The 14720-nt window shown below is 38.9% G+C and overlaps 2 protein-coding genes and 1 non-coding gene across 3 annotated transcripts; 1 reads left to right on the forward strand and 2 right to left on the reverse strand.

Moving 5' to 3' along the window:
• Window positions 1–1106: 1106 nt before the first annotated feature.
• Window positions 1107–1760, reverse strand: LOC104779972 (uncharacterized). The gene has a single exon (XM_010504416.3). The coding sequence runs from the start codon at window positions 1636–1638 to the stop codon at window positions 1231–1233; it is 408 nt and encodes a 135-aa protein (XP_010502718.1). The 5' UTR covers window positions 1639–1760; the 3' UTR covers window positions 1107–1230.
• A 4825-nt stretch (window positions 1761–6585) lies between these two features.
• Window positions 6586–6689, reverse strand: LOC147945485 (small nucleolar RNA R71). Its single transcript, XR_015597918.1, has one exon. It is a non-coding gene; the product is annotated as a small nucleolar RNA R71 (small nucleolar RNA).
• A 425-nt stretch (window positions 6690–7114) lies between these two features.
• LOC147945486 (uncharacterized) lies at window positions 7115–8163 on the forward strand. The gene is made up of 2 exons (XM_087509277.1): window positions 7115–7644; window positions 7716–8163. Exons 1-2 carry the CDS (start codon window positions 7115–7117, stop codon window positions 8161–8163), a joined length of 978 nt encoding a protein of 325 aa, XP_087365403.1.
• The last annotated feature ends 6557 nt before the right edge of the window (window positions 8164–14720 follow it).

The following is a 14720-nucleotide window of genomic DNA, read 5'->3' on the forward strand; positions in this document are numbered from 1 at the left end:
TTGACATAAAAAAACGGGCCAACGCCATAAAGTTGTCGGCAACACGTTCAAACGCAACAGGATGCTGTTTACGTCCAATTTTCTCGGACAGTACACACATTCTTCTTGTCTTGCATGCTATGAGCTTGATATAGATTTTGTCTTGATAGTTAATTAATACTTGATAGTTAATTAATACTTGATTTTGTCTTGATAGTTAACTAATATGTGTTCTTTCTGCGAAAAAAAGACGAGCTATTTTGTTTCGGTTTAGAAAAAAAAATAGTATATATTTTCACATGCTTACATTTTGGAATTTTGTTTTGAAAATAAACTATGTAACAAGTGTCATTATGTGGAAAACAAAACAAATTAATTGTTTAATAAGCCTAGTGTTTTTACTTAACTTTTTGTTTTTTGTTGGTCACGGTTAATTTCTTTATGTATTTTAAAAGTATTATACTAAACTATTAAATAAATATTTTGAAAAATAACCTTGAATTCAAGATTCATGCGCCATTTGGGTCACATAAGGCTTCTTTGGTTCAATTTTTTCGTGACTTATATAATCGGTCATTTGGTGCTCAAAATAAATTTTAAATTTAATATATTTTTAAAAAATGTTGTAGAAAATAAAAAGATTATTCTAATAATATACCTAATTTTCAATATAATGGCTATTTTAGTAATACATTTTATACAAAGATAAAAACACCGAATAACTTATAACCATTTGAATGCAATATTTAAAAAATGTATATGTATCAAACCTAACGTGTATCCAATCGAATACATGACATAAAAAAAAACCTTATTATTGCAATGCAAAAATGTATGATACATGAAGATGGTATATGAAGGTGATTGTCAAACTTGGTGAATCTGATTGACGGCAATGGTTTGAACTTGAAAGTCTTTAACTTCAAAGTAGTTGGAAGACACCTTTTGAAGACGAAAAGATTGTATGGACTCATCGATCATCTACTAGATTATAGCGGATGTTTGGGCTAAGAAACAGGGTCTTTTCTACAGTTTTATTTTCCATGCATGATTACGTTCATCTAGTTATTTCGAATACATAACACTGAGATTATGCTATTTCAACATATTATTAAAGAAATTTCCGGTTTACATAAATAAATAATATTAAAAAAAAGGCTCAACGCAAAATCAAATTTGACGTTACACAAATAATAAGTATATCATGTTGCACACTCTATGATCGAACAACATCATATATCTTTGTCCGTTTCAAAAGAAAAATAAGCTGGCTCCTCCCACCGCAACAACAACAGCCAAAACGGTTGAAGAAGATCTAGAGTCGGAGCTCGACGTTTCGCCATCCTCCTGATCCGATTCAGGTTGTGCAAGCGTATCGGTAATATTTTTTCTGCTTTCGTCGGTACTAATGGGAACGTAATCCCCCACTACCGTGACACCGTCTGGTGCAAGTTCTACGGGGATTTCGTAATCCGGATAATCTTGAGATGGACCAAGACTATCTATCAAGTTCTTTGTAGAGTTATCTGTTGTTGCTTTGTTGTCAGCAAGGGTCTTTGATGAAGATGGCGGTTGAGACTTTCCAGAATCAGCTGCTGAGATTCCATTAACGACGGCGAGAACTACGAAAAAGGAGACGAAGAAGAAGTGGTTGGCCATCGTGTATATGTGTGTTGATATTGATCCCCTAAGCTCTTTATCGTGTAGAACTTTTTGGGGTTATATTATTTAGCTAATTTGAATGTAAGATGATTCTTGTGAGGTTCTCAAATTAAGCAGATTGACTAAACAATCAAGGAGAATTGAATTGAATGGGGAAATGGAGAATGGTGAGAATTTAAACTTGTATAGGAGATGGAGGTTTTTGATTGGTGAGCTAGTTGCTGTTTTACGGTTAGGAGTTGTGTTTCTTAACTCATATTTGTGTTCATGAACTGTTCCTGGTTCTCCTATTAGAAATGGTTATAAATTTTAACTATTTTTAGAATATGGTTACTTGGTTAGGGTATTTTTAACTAGTTTGTTTGATTGTTTGTTTGTTTCATATGCAATCTAGATGTAATGTGAATATGAGAAAACAATACACAAACCATCTTATATAATATGATAAGGTTTCCTCTACACTATTGACATTTGGCAATGCTAATACTTGACATGTGTCATCTTTTTTCTCTATTAATTATTAGCAATTAGGTAATAACCCACACTATATGCGGGATAAATCGACTCAAATAAAATTATTACAAGTAAAATTATTATTTGGAATTTAAAGTGTCATAATAATAATTTTACACATATTTTTTTTATTTTATTCAAATTTACATTTAATTATTTTGTGTAAAATTATTATTATGAAACTTTAAATTCCAAATAATAATTTTACTTGTAATAATTGTGATAATTTTATTTATTTTTAAGATTATTGTAATAATTAATTTTTAATATATAGTCCCTTTGTTTCATAAAGAATGTCATTTTAGAATTTTATTTTGGTTTAACAAAAAGTGTCATTTTACATTTCCAATGCACTATTTTATATTTTCAATACATCTTTTTCATTAGATTTTCTAAATTTACCCTTAATCTATGACTAAATTAATCCATTAAATATTTATTAAATAAGGACATATATGTATATTTTAATATTTTCTTAATTTGTGTGAAATGTGTCAAAATGACACTTATTATGAAACAAAGGAAGTACTTGAATAGTCATCAAATGTTTTAAAATCGAAGAATAAGTTTTGTATTTCAAAAAGTTAAATAGATGAATAAGTTTTTTAATAGTTTATGAAATGTAATTTACTCTAAATCGTTAAATATGTTATAAAAATGATAATTAAATTATTAACTATATATATGTTTTTTAATAGTTGATGAAGTCTTTCATTTTAAAAAACAAATAGAAAGAAACATTACCTTATATATTCTAATGACACATTTATGTAAATAATAATGAAATAAATATTTCCTTATATATTTTAATGGAACATTTTATAAATCAAAAGACTTATTTTTGTAAATATGTTTATCTTGAGATGCTTAATTGTAATTAAATTTCCAAATCGCTCTGGTGACGACACATCAACATTTTCAACAAAATGCTTCTCTATTAATATATAGGGGATTTGTTCACATTAATATACCACAATTAATTTATATACTTTTAAAATATTTTTCCATTTTATTTATTTTCCAATATTTTATTTAAATTTTTCTCCACACTTTTATTATTAATATAATGTGGAGAAGAAATTCATATATGAAACCAAAAAGTTTCTCTTAATTAATAGTAATATTTTTAATTATTTACACTAATTTAACATAATTTATTTCTCTACTTATGATAATTAAAAATTAATATATATATATATATATATATATATATATATATATATATATATATATATATTCTCAATTTCTACATTTTCATTAATTGACCAAGAATAATTTCTCTATGCTAATATTTGACATGTGTGATCTTTTTTTCTCTTAATTATTAGCAATTTATTCACATTGATATACCACAATTAATTTCTATACTTCTTGAATATTTTCCATTTTATTTCTTTTCCAATAATTTTTTAAAAATATGCTAAGGTTTCTCTAAACTTGCTCTAATATTTTTAGATTGGCAATGCTAATATTTGACATGTGTCATCTTCTTTCTCTCTTAATTGTTAGCAATATGGTCACATTATTATACCACAATTAATTTATATACTTCTTAAATATATTTCCATTTTATTTATTTTCCAATATTTTTTAAAAATATGATAGGGTTTCCCCTAAACTTGCTCTAATATTTTGACATTTGGCAATGCTAATATTTGACATATGTCATCTTTTTCTCTCATAATTATTAGCAATATGTTCACATTAATATACCACATTTAATTTCTATACTTCTTAAATATTTTTCCGTTTTATTTCTTTTCTAATATTTTATTTAAAATTTTCTCCACACTTTTATTATTAATATAATATGAAAAAAAAATCATATTTGAAACCAAAAGTTTCTCTTAATTATTAATAATATTTTTAATTATTTGATAGGGTAATTGGCTTCATCCTTCTGCAACTGCCACAAAACGTAGGAAATAACATTTCTCTGCTGCATCAGCACACATCCCAAACCAAATCCAGAAGCATTTGTATATGTAAGGCTCATTCTGCTCTGGCAGTGCCAACACCGGCGTGGTAGTCAGCAGAAACTGCACATTCTGTTCTGGCACTCCCTAATGGCATGAATCTTTTCTGGATCCACTGAAACTCCCTTTGCAGAAACAATGTGACCCAAGAATATCGTCGATGAAAATGATGACAGAAACATCAAGAAACTCCTGGAACATGCTATTCATCAATCTCATGAACGCTGCTGGCACGTTAGTCAACCCGAAAGACATCACCACGAACTCGTAATGCCCATATCTCGTCCTGAATGTCGTCTTCCTCACATCCGCCTCATCTATCAGGATCTGATGATAACCCGACACAAGATCAATCTTGGAGAACCAAGTAGCACCCCTCAACTAATCCAACAACTCATCGATCCTGGAAAGAGGGTACTTGTTCTTCACAATGACCCGGTTCAGAGCCTGGTAACCAATGCACAAGCGGAAACTCTCGTCCTTCTTCTTAACGAACAACATCGACGCTCTCCATGGTGATATGTTAGGACGGAAGAATCCCTTTCTCAAAAGATACTCCAGCTACTTTTTCAGCTCTGCCATCTCTGTTGGAGCAATCCTGTAAGCCGCCTTGGATAAAGGCCTAGTCCCCGGTTCCAGCTCAATCATGAAGGGATTAGAAAAAGATGGTGGTAACTGATGTGTCTGCATTTTATAGGATTTTAACAATAGTTTTTTGTATTTGTTTTGAGTATTTTGTTAAGTCCAAGTGTGCTTTTAGAGTCTTTTTAGTCTTGTGTGAGTCTATACAGGTTCTAGGTGACTTTGGAAGGAATTTGAGAGCTTTGGGGATGAAAACATGCATCTGGAGCTAGATTGGTTGAAGACTGATCGGGCTAGCAAGCAGATGGAGTGAGAGCAGAAAAACATTCCGGATCGACTGATCGACCAGTCCCGTCCCCAAAGCAACTTTTCCTTTTATGTTTCAAACCGACTTTTAGGGTTTTATTTTTACTATTTAAGCACGAGGCTCGGCCTCTAGAAAAATAACTTTTATTCTACGCAGCTTTTGAGTACTTGTAAGCTTTGGGAGAAGATCTCTTATACTTTTTAACCCTTTGGAGAAGAATTTTGAACCCTTTTATTTCTCTTTGCAATTCAAACATGTTTTCTTCATCTTTGATTTGCTGTTCTTTGATTTCCATGTCTGAGTAGTTTTACTGTCGGGTTTCGGGTTTCAAAAGGGGTTTATGACTTTCTAAACTTAGGTTGTTAGACTTGGGATTGATCTTATTGTTCTTCATCTATTGTTGTTCTTAATGCTTAAGCTAGACTGATAACCTAGATTAAGATCTTAGGTTTAATTCATCTAGGCATCAAAAGTGTTGTTGAATTAGGTGAGCAAGATGATCAAAAGCCAACGAAAGTTGAACTTAAGGCACCTTGTGAACAAAATCAAACTTGAACTTATTGCTTGCTAGGATTGCTAGATTCAAACGACGGTTTAGGGTTTATTCAATTCCTAGCATAGATAACTAATGCTGCGACAGTAGGTTAGTTTTACATTCGAAATTTGAGTTCAAGAACGGTATCTAATGCTTTCCCAATCTATTATCTAAATTCGTGATTGTCTCCCCTAACTGATTCCCTACGCCCAATATTTTCCCTTGATTTCAAAACTCTTATTTATTTTTTGTTTTTAATCGGTTACTTGAAAAACAATCTTTCTCATCGCCTTAGCTATATTTGACCTTTGATCAATTTGGCGCCGTTGCCGGGGACCAAAACGCTGCCTTTGAAATTTTAGATTCATGTTTAGTCTAAGGTTATTTTATTCTAGTTTACTAACTAGTTCTTGCAATTTTTTTTCCTCTGTTTCAGGTGTATGCATACAAGGAGCAGCAAACAAGCCGATTTGCGTATACTGGAAAACAAGGAGTTAGCACAGCTTGAACGCGAAAACCGGAAAGCAAAAGCCCAAACCAACCCTATGGCTGACGGAGAAGAAGCAGAGGTTCGTCCACCCAACCCTCAGCTGGGTCTCGTCCAACAACAACAGAGGCAGGACCAGCAAGAGCAAGCTGCACCAAATCCGCCAGCAAGGCAAACCACCTTGAGGGACAAAGATGCTCACAACAGACTGTTTGCGAATCGATCTGCGATTCCACCACCCGCTCCTGCGAGGCAAGACTATGAGATTAAGCATAATCTAATCAATCTGGTTCAGAATCGTGTGTTCCACGGGTTGCCATCGGAGAGTCCTCTAGATCACATCGAGGCTTTTGAAAGGCTGAATAGCACGACGAGGTCCAATGGTGTTCCCTACGACTACCTCATGCCGACTTTGTTCCAGTTTTCTTTGGCGGACAAGGCGCTAAGATGGCTGAATCTACTGGATCCTGGATCGCTCACCACTTGGGCACAATGTAGAGCAGCTTTCCTAAACCACTTCTACACCAAATCGCGCTCAGCCAAGTTGCGAAGCAAAATCACTTCCTTCTCTCAAGGAAGTATGGAGACTTTCTGCGAAGCATGGGAGATGTTCAAGGAATATTTGAGAGATTGTCCTCACCATGGTTACAGCCAGGAGAATCTGATGAACATCTTCTATGGTGGAATCGAACAGAAGTACCAGATGGCGTTAAACACAGCCAGCAAAGGAGACTTCTCCACCAACACCGCGAACAAGGCCAATGCACTGATAGAAAATCTTGCGACAAGCAATTGCAATCACGGCACAAACTATGATCGTACGGTGCGGGTCAATGCTGTCAAGACTGATGCTATTAAAAATCTCACAGCCAAGGTGAATCTCCTACTGAAAAGGGATCACCAAAACGTTAACTTGTGCGAAGAAAAGGCTGGGGGATTTGCAGATTTCGGAGCTGAGACATACCTTGAGGGGACATAGGAGATGAACTACATAGGAGGACATGGAAATTTTCAGAATCGAGGTTTTAACCAGAATTTTAGGAATCATCTTAACCTGTCCTATAGGAGTAACAATGTCGAGAATCCTCAGGATCAGATCTATCCACCGCAACCTCAACAGAGCAATTTCGCACAGGGCTTCCAGAACAAGCGGACAGGCTTTGGAGGATCGAATTTTCAGCAGAAACCTCAAGTCAACAACTTCTCACAAGGTTATCAAGCAACTCCACCGCAGGCCGCAGCCTCGCAAAAAAAGCAAATTGGAACAGATGATGCATGCTTTGATGGAAAATCAAAAGAAAAACGCCACTAAGGTGAATGTCAAGATCGACAACATGTATTCTGAGCTGAATGGGAGGATAGAATCATTAAACACTCACATGAGAGTCTTGGAGAACCAAGTGGCACAGTCTGGAGCAAGAGTCAAGGCACCTCGAGGAACACTTCCAGGGAAAAATGAGGCTAATCCAAAAGAATTCGTGAATGTCATCACCCTTCGAAGCGGCAGGGAACTCAAAGAACCACATCAAAGAGAAGGGACTGACCGATCCAATAACAAGACCAAAAATCCAAGACACAAAATCAGGAAAGCAATTCTGATGAGGTTCCTAACGAAGCTACTGATGGCATTGAAATCTCTGGTACAACTACTGCTGGGGGAATGCAACCTTGCAGACCCCAATCGCCTTATGTACCCAAACTCCCTTTCCCTACTCGTTGTAAGTCCAAGATACAGGAGCGAGAATATGAAAAGCTGAAATCGGTGGTAGGAGAGCTTCAGGTCAGACTCCCTTTCATCGAAGCAGTAAGGATGGTTCCATCTCTCAAGAAGTACATGAAGGAGATCCTCACCGATAAGCTCAGTTTGGAGAGAGGAGTAATGTATCTCACGCAAGAATGCAGTTCAATGCTCCAAAATCGAATGCCAGAAAAATGTGGAGATCCAGGACTGTTTACTCTGCCTTGCACAATAGAAGATCTCAATTTCAATAAGTGCCTCTGCGATTTAGGAGCAAGTGTGAGCCTGATGCCACTCAGCGTTGCAACGCGACTTGGTCTATACACTTTCAAGACGAGCCAAGTCACTTTAGTCCTTGCTGATCGCTCTACCCGACGTCCATAAGGGATATTAGAGAACCTACCAGTGCAAATTGGGAACTGCTACATACCCACTGACTTCATTGTTTTGAAACTCAACGAGGAATCCCAAGAACCCATTCTACTTGGAAGACCTTTCTTGGCCACGGCTGGTGCAATGATAAACGTCCGAGAGGGAAAAATTGATTTGCACATGGATGATTTGGTCTTGAGATTCAACCTGGAGAAAGTAGCTAAAAAACCCACAATCGATGGCCAAACTTTCTGGGTTGACACAATTGGAGAAATAGCTGACAAGATCTATGACGAAGTGTGTACAAGTGACCACCTGGCCGTAGCATTAACGAAGAAGGAACCAGAGCTGGGATACTTGTCTGAGGAGACTTTGAAGATGGCAAAGACACTCGATGCTGTAGAAATTCTGGGACATGAAGTCTTATTCGTCAATCTGCAAACTGGACTGACCGATCCAGCTCCTCTGGTGGACATAACCGAAATAAGCGATGGATTGACCATTCCTGACGATGGATCAACCGTTCCCGAAAACTGCTCTGGGACCAAGGAGAACTAGGAGGATTGGAGCGAACTCAAAGCTCCAAAGTTGGACTTGAAACCACTCCCTGAAGGGTTGAGGTACGCTTATCTTGGACCTAACTCCACCTATCCTGTTATTATCAATTCTAACCTGAATAATGTTGAGACCGCACTCTTGCTCTGCGAGTTAAGAAAATATAGGAAGGCTTTGGGCTATTCCTTAGATGATATTTCAGGTATATCACAGGAGTTATGCTCACACTGAATTCACCTTGAAGACCCTTCTAAGTCGTCCATCGAACATCAAAGAAGGCTGAATCCAAACCTCAAGGAAGTGGTGAAGAAGGAGATCCTTATCTTTTGGGTGCCGGAGTTATATTTCCAATCTCCGACAGCACTTAGGTGAGTCTGGTCCATGTAGTACCAAAGAAAGGAGGAGTGATAGTTGTGGCGAATGAGAAGAATGAATTGATCCCTACAAGAACAGTGACGGTCCATAGAATGTGCATCGACTACCGCAAGCTCAATGCCGCCACTAGGAAGGATCATTTCCCCCTACCTTTTATTGATCAAATGCTTGAGCGCTTGGCGAACCACCCTTGTTACTGCTTCCTGGATGGATACTCTGGCTTCTTTCAAATTCCGATACATCCATATGATCAAGAGAAGACAACATTCACCTGTCCCTATGGCACATTCGCCTATCGACGGATGCCCTTCGGACTATGCAATGCTCCTGCCACATTCCAGCGTTGCATGATGTCCATCTTTTCTGACTTAATCGAGGATATCATGGAAGTTTTTATGGATGATTTTTTGGTGTATGGCTCATCTTTCCCTTCGTGTTTGGCTAACTTATGCAAGGTTCTTCAGCGTTGTGTGGACAAACACCTTGTTTTGAATTGGGAGAAATGCCATTTCATGGTCACCGATGGGATTGTCCTAGGTCATCGAATATCTGAGAAGGGGATAGAAGTTGACAAGGCCAAGATTGAGGTGATGTACAGTCTACAACCGCCTAAAACAGTGAAAGATATACGCAGTTTCCTTGGTCATGCTAGATTTTATCGACGGTTCATAAGAGATTTCTCAAAAATAGCTAGACCACTCACCCAACTGTTATGCAAGGACATCTCCTTTGAGTTTAATGCAGACTGCTTGGAGGCTTTCCTCACAATCAAGCATGCCCTGATAACAGCTCCAATAGTTCAGCCACCCGATTGGAACCTTCCATTCGAAGTTATGTGCGATGCAAGTGATTTTGCTGTTGGAGCAGTTTTAGGACAGCGCAAGGATGGTAAATTACATGTTATTTACTACGCTAGCAGGACACTCGATGGGGGCACAGACCAAGTATGCTACGACAGAAAAAGAACTTCTCGCCATCGTTTTTGCGTTTGAAAAATTCAGGTCCTATTTGGTAGGCTCCAAAGCCATTATACACACAGATCACGCTGCACTACGTTATTTGCTAACAAAAAAAGATGCTAAACCGAGACTGTTACGGTGGATCCTGCTTTTGCAAGAATTCGATCTTGAGATAAGGGACAATAAAGGGGTAGAGAACGGCGTGGCAGACCACTTTTCTAGGCTGAGAATCGATGAAGAGTTCCCGATAGATGACCGATTACCTGAGGAGAATGTGTATGTGGTCGCAGCTTTCATGGAATGTTATAAGGAGAAGGCTGATGCCAAGGTTCTTCAACAAATAGGTTACGATGCCCCATGGTATGCTGATATTGCAAACTACTTGTGTGCTACCGAAGAACCTCCGAATTTCACTGGATACGCCAAGAAAAAGTTTTTACGAGATGTGCAACGCTACTTCTGGGATGAGCCTTATCTTTACAAGCATTGTGCTGACGGCCTCTACAGAAGATGTGTTCCTGAATCAGAAGTTCAAGGCATCCTCTTTCACTGTCACGGTTCCAACTATGCAGGGCACTTCGCTACATTCAAGACCGCGACAAAAGTGCTCCAAACTGGCCTCTGGTGGCCCACTCTATTCTGAGATGCACACGATTTTGTCTCCCGATGTGACTCTTGCCATCGATGAGGGAACATAAGTAAGCGGAATGAGATGCCACAAAAATTTATCTTGGAAATCGAAGTATTTGACTGTTGGGGAATCGATTTCATGGGGCCTTTCCCACCTTCCTATGGCAATCTCTACGTACTTGTGGCAGTGGATTACGTTTCTAAATGGGTTGATTCTTTAGCAAGTCCTACCAATGATTCTAAAGTGGTCCTCAAAATGTTCAAGCACATAATTTTCCCACGGTTTGGTGTCCCTAGAGTGGTTATAAGCGATGGGGGAACTCACTTTATCAACAAACTCTTTGAGAACCTTTTGAGGAAGCATGGCGTGACACACAAGGTTGCCACTCCTTATCATCCACAAACCAGTGGGCAGGTCGAGATTTAAAATCGGGAGATCAAAAGCATTCTAGAAAAGACGGTCAATTCGACCAGGAAGGGCTGGTCATTGAAGCTCGATGATGCATTATGGGCATATGGGACAGCTTATAAAACGCCTATTGGGACTACCCCTTTCAAGCTGGTTTACGGGAAGTCATGTCACTTACCTGTCAAGTTCAAATACAACTCCCACTGGGCAACTAAGCAAATGAACCTCAACGTCAAGACGGCAGCCGAAAGACGCCTTATTCAACTGAATGAACTTGATGAAATTCGCATGGATGCTTGTGAGAATGCTAGAATATACAAGGAACAGACCAAGACTTTACAAGACAAAAGGATTATTCCCATGAACTTTGCTGCAAATGATTTGGTCCTACTCTTCAACTCGAGGCTGAAAATATTACCTGGGAAATTGCGTTCTCGTTGGTCCGGCCCTTTTCGAATCAAAGAGGTTATGCCTTATGGTGCTGTTGTGCTTTGGGACCAAGAAGGAAAAGACTTTACTGTTAATGGCCAACGTCTTAAGCCATACCTTGCGGATCATGATCCGATAGAGGCTTCCCTCCCTCTGGAGGAGCTCCAAGCTGCTTAGGCAGCAAGAACAGTCAGGCTCACGACTCTAAACAAGCGCTTATGGGAGGCAACCCACAAGGTTTGCATTTGCTTACCCTACTCTATGTTTGGTTTTTCTTTAGGAAATTTGTTATTTTTGTTTACTTTATAGAGACACTCGAGAATCATGTTTGGTAGTGAGCTTTATTTTCAGGAACAAGTTCAAAACGCAGAAGATGCGAATCCCTTTCAAAGGAATGTTCCACAGCCGTCAGGATCAGCCAGTCCATTTTTGGATCAGGCGATCTCCGTTCCAGGTAAGTAAACCGAGAGAAAAAGAAGGGAAGAAAAGACATTGGTATTCTGGTTTTTGGACTTAAATTGAACCGGGTAAAACCCGGTTTCGTGTCCAATCTCCCAATACTAAACCTAATTTCTTTTTCCTTCTTCCTTCTTTCTCTCTCGCCGTCCCCGATTTCGATTTGCTCCCCCTCTCAAATTCTCAATCGTTTTGATTCAATTTTGGGTTTCTACCACTCGGTTTTTCATCCTTTATCCAACCCATTTGTTTTATCGATCAATCGAACAAGGTAACCACTCTCCTCTCCCAATTTTTGTTCGATTTTCGGCGGTTTCCAAGTTTAAACTTGAAATCCTTGCAATCCTCTTTCCCTCCTCCCAATTGATGGGAGATTTAGTAGGATTATTTGTCATAAGGGAATCTTGGGACTAGATTTAGGCTGCTGTGGCTTGAATTTAGCTTAGGCTTGTAAATTATGTTGAATAGTTAGGGAATTTTTCAATTACATTCCTTTGCTCACATGTTGAATTTTTCCTCGCTTGCAGAAAATGCCTAAACGACGTCGCATCGGTAAGGAGTCTGCCACTCCTTCTGAAGAGCCACCAACGAGGGCTTGGAATGATGAGGATGCTAAGTGGTTGAAGCTACTCGCTCATTGTAAGATGGAGCCAACTCGTTTTGTTGATCGCGAGATTTTTGAGAAAATGGGCATGCTAGCAGACTTTGATGAGTTGGTAAGGAACATGAGGTTCGATACTTTTGCTGAGAAGGCATGGAACTTACTTGAGCAGCTCGCACAAGAATTTCTCGCCACTATACGAGTGGGTCTGCCAGGCGGTTCTGACGCGGTGGCTGAGCATTGTTCGATCAGTTTCTTCCTACTCAAGAAGCACTACGTCATCTCAATGTTCGACCTCTGTGACATCTTTGGTTTCCCTAGAAACAAGCTATGCAATATGGAGAAGTACAACAGCAGGACTGACATTTGGAAGCTGATTGGAGCTGGGAATTATGTTTCTCGTGGAGCCAGGCAGTCTCGCATCCGCAACCTAGTCCTTAGAATCACTGCTAAAATCTTGAGCAACACCATCTATGTTAGGGCTAAGACTAGCACATTGCAGCTACCTGAGTTGTGGATGTTCTTCCATGGTCTTCGCCGGTTCCTCCATGCTCCGAGTTCCCCGATTTACCAACAAACTCATGATGTTAACTTTGGATTCCTACTCTCTAATTTGTTTGAGCAGGTGCGAAGGAACATGGCTAATGCTAAGAACAAGAGGATCCTGATCGGCAGCTTGGTGACTCCTATCATCGAGTATTGTGGCATCATTTTACCACGGCACACTTCGATTACAAAGAGAAAGTTGCTTGACCTCAAGTATATGTTCACCAGTGAGATTCTAGTGCGTCACAACTTTGTTTACCGCTTTCAAGACAAGGAAGTTGATTCCTATGCCTTTCTGCACTTCACTTCGCAAACCACATAACATCGCTTTTGAGCCTCTTGCTGACGCCCTTTGCAATATCGACGAGGTCCTTTTGGCAGGGGAACGCGAACAGGTTTCCACCAGATCTCGGAGCAGCTCCCTTCCTACAGTTGCAACTACATCTTCACATCTGTCTCATTCCCTTCCATCGTACCCTCCCTTCGACGTGGCTCAGCTTGTTGCTGACGTACCTAAGGAGGAGCCTCACTATGAGTTTGAGAGATGGGTTTACGACACCCAGAGGAAGAACAACCTGCTTCTTATGCGACTGGCTACTTGGCTTCAGACCCTCGCACCTTCCTGTTTCGCTCAACCACAGACGGATCTAGCTCCCGTAGGCAGTGAGGATGCCGCGGCTACAGAAAACATCCACACTACTCATTCCGCGACCGCTTCTCCCTCCAGCCATTCAGATGCCTCGACGTGACAACCACCTTTTATCGAACTTTTTCTTGGGTTGTTTCTTGTTTCTTTTTGAACTTTTTTCTTATGTTTTGTTTCATTTGCTTGTCAGAGTCGCCCTTCTCTTGTTTTACTTTCACATCGGGACGGTGTGAAGTAAGTCCGGGGAGGTATGTCTCCAAGTTATTGATGTCGTTTTCTTTGGTTGTTTCCTTTTGATTTTTCGAGTCTTTGAGTCACTTTCTTATTTTTATTGAGTCAAACATGTTGGGAAACTATGATCATTTCTAGGAATCTTTGGCTTTGAACTAACACTCTTATGATTGCTTTAGTACTTTCAATTTTAGAATGAAGCTTGGAATGAACATGAGCAGATTCAACACGCCCCAAAAGACACTCGCCAAAGAGGACAATAAGTTGAACCAGAAGTTGTTTCTAGCTTTGCAAGGACTTAACCGGATTTAACTTCTTGCCTTGGGACTTGGTATACATCGAACAAGACTCCTCCCTTAATCAATACAAGACATGCATCTCCTCACAAAGTATGCTTCCCCTCTCTCTTCCCTTCAATACTCTTCAAAAAAAAAAAAAAAAAAATTTGAGAGAAAATAAAAGAAGAAGAAGAGGATATAGGTAATAAAGAAGTGAACCAAGGGGTGTGCGTAAACCCGTGCATCTTTCGGAACTCATGGAAACCTGTCCCAAAAAGAAAAGAGCAAAGGATTGATAAAAAAAATAAAATGATACCCTAGAAAATTAGGAAGAAATCAATCCTTTGGAAGTGAGAAAAGAGAGAGGAAAGGGAGCATACGAAGGAGGTCTTGGGCGATAAGAGGTTGAAGGAGTTAATAAAGTTCAATGATCATTATTCCCATGGTAAGACTG

Source organism: Camelina sativa, chromosome 4, assembly GCF_030686135.1.
Source record: "Camelina sativa cultivar CO46 ecotype springtype chromosome 4, ASM3068613v1".
Classification (NCBI taxonomy): domain Eukaryota; kingdom Viridiplantae; phylum Streptophyta; class Magnoliopsida; order Brassicales; family Brassicaceae; genus Camelina; species Camelina sativa.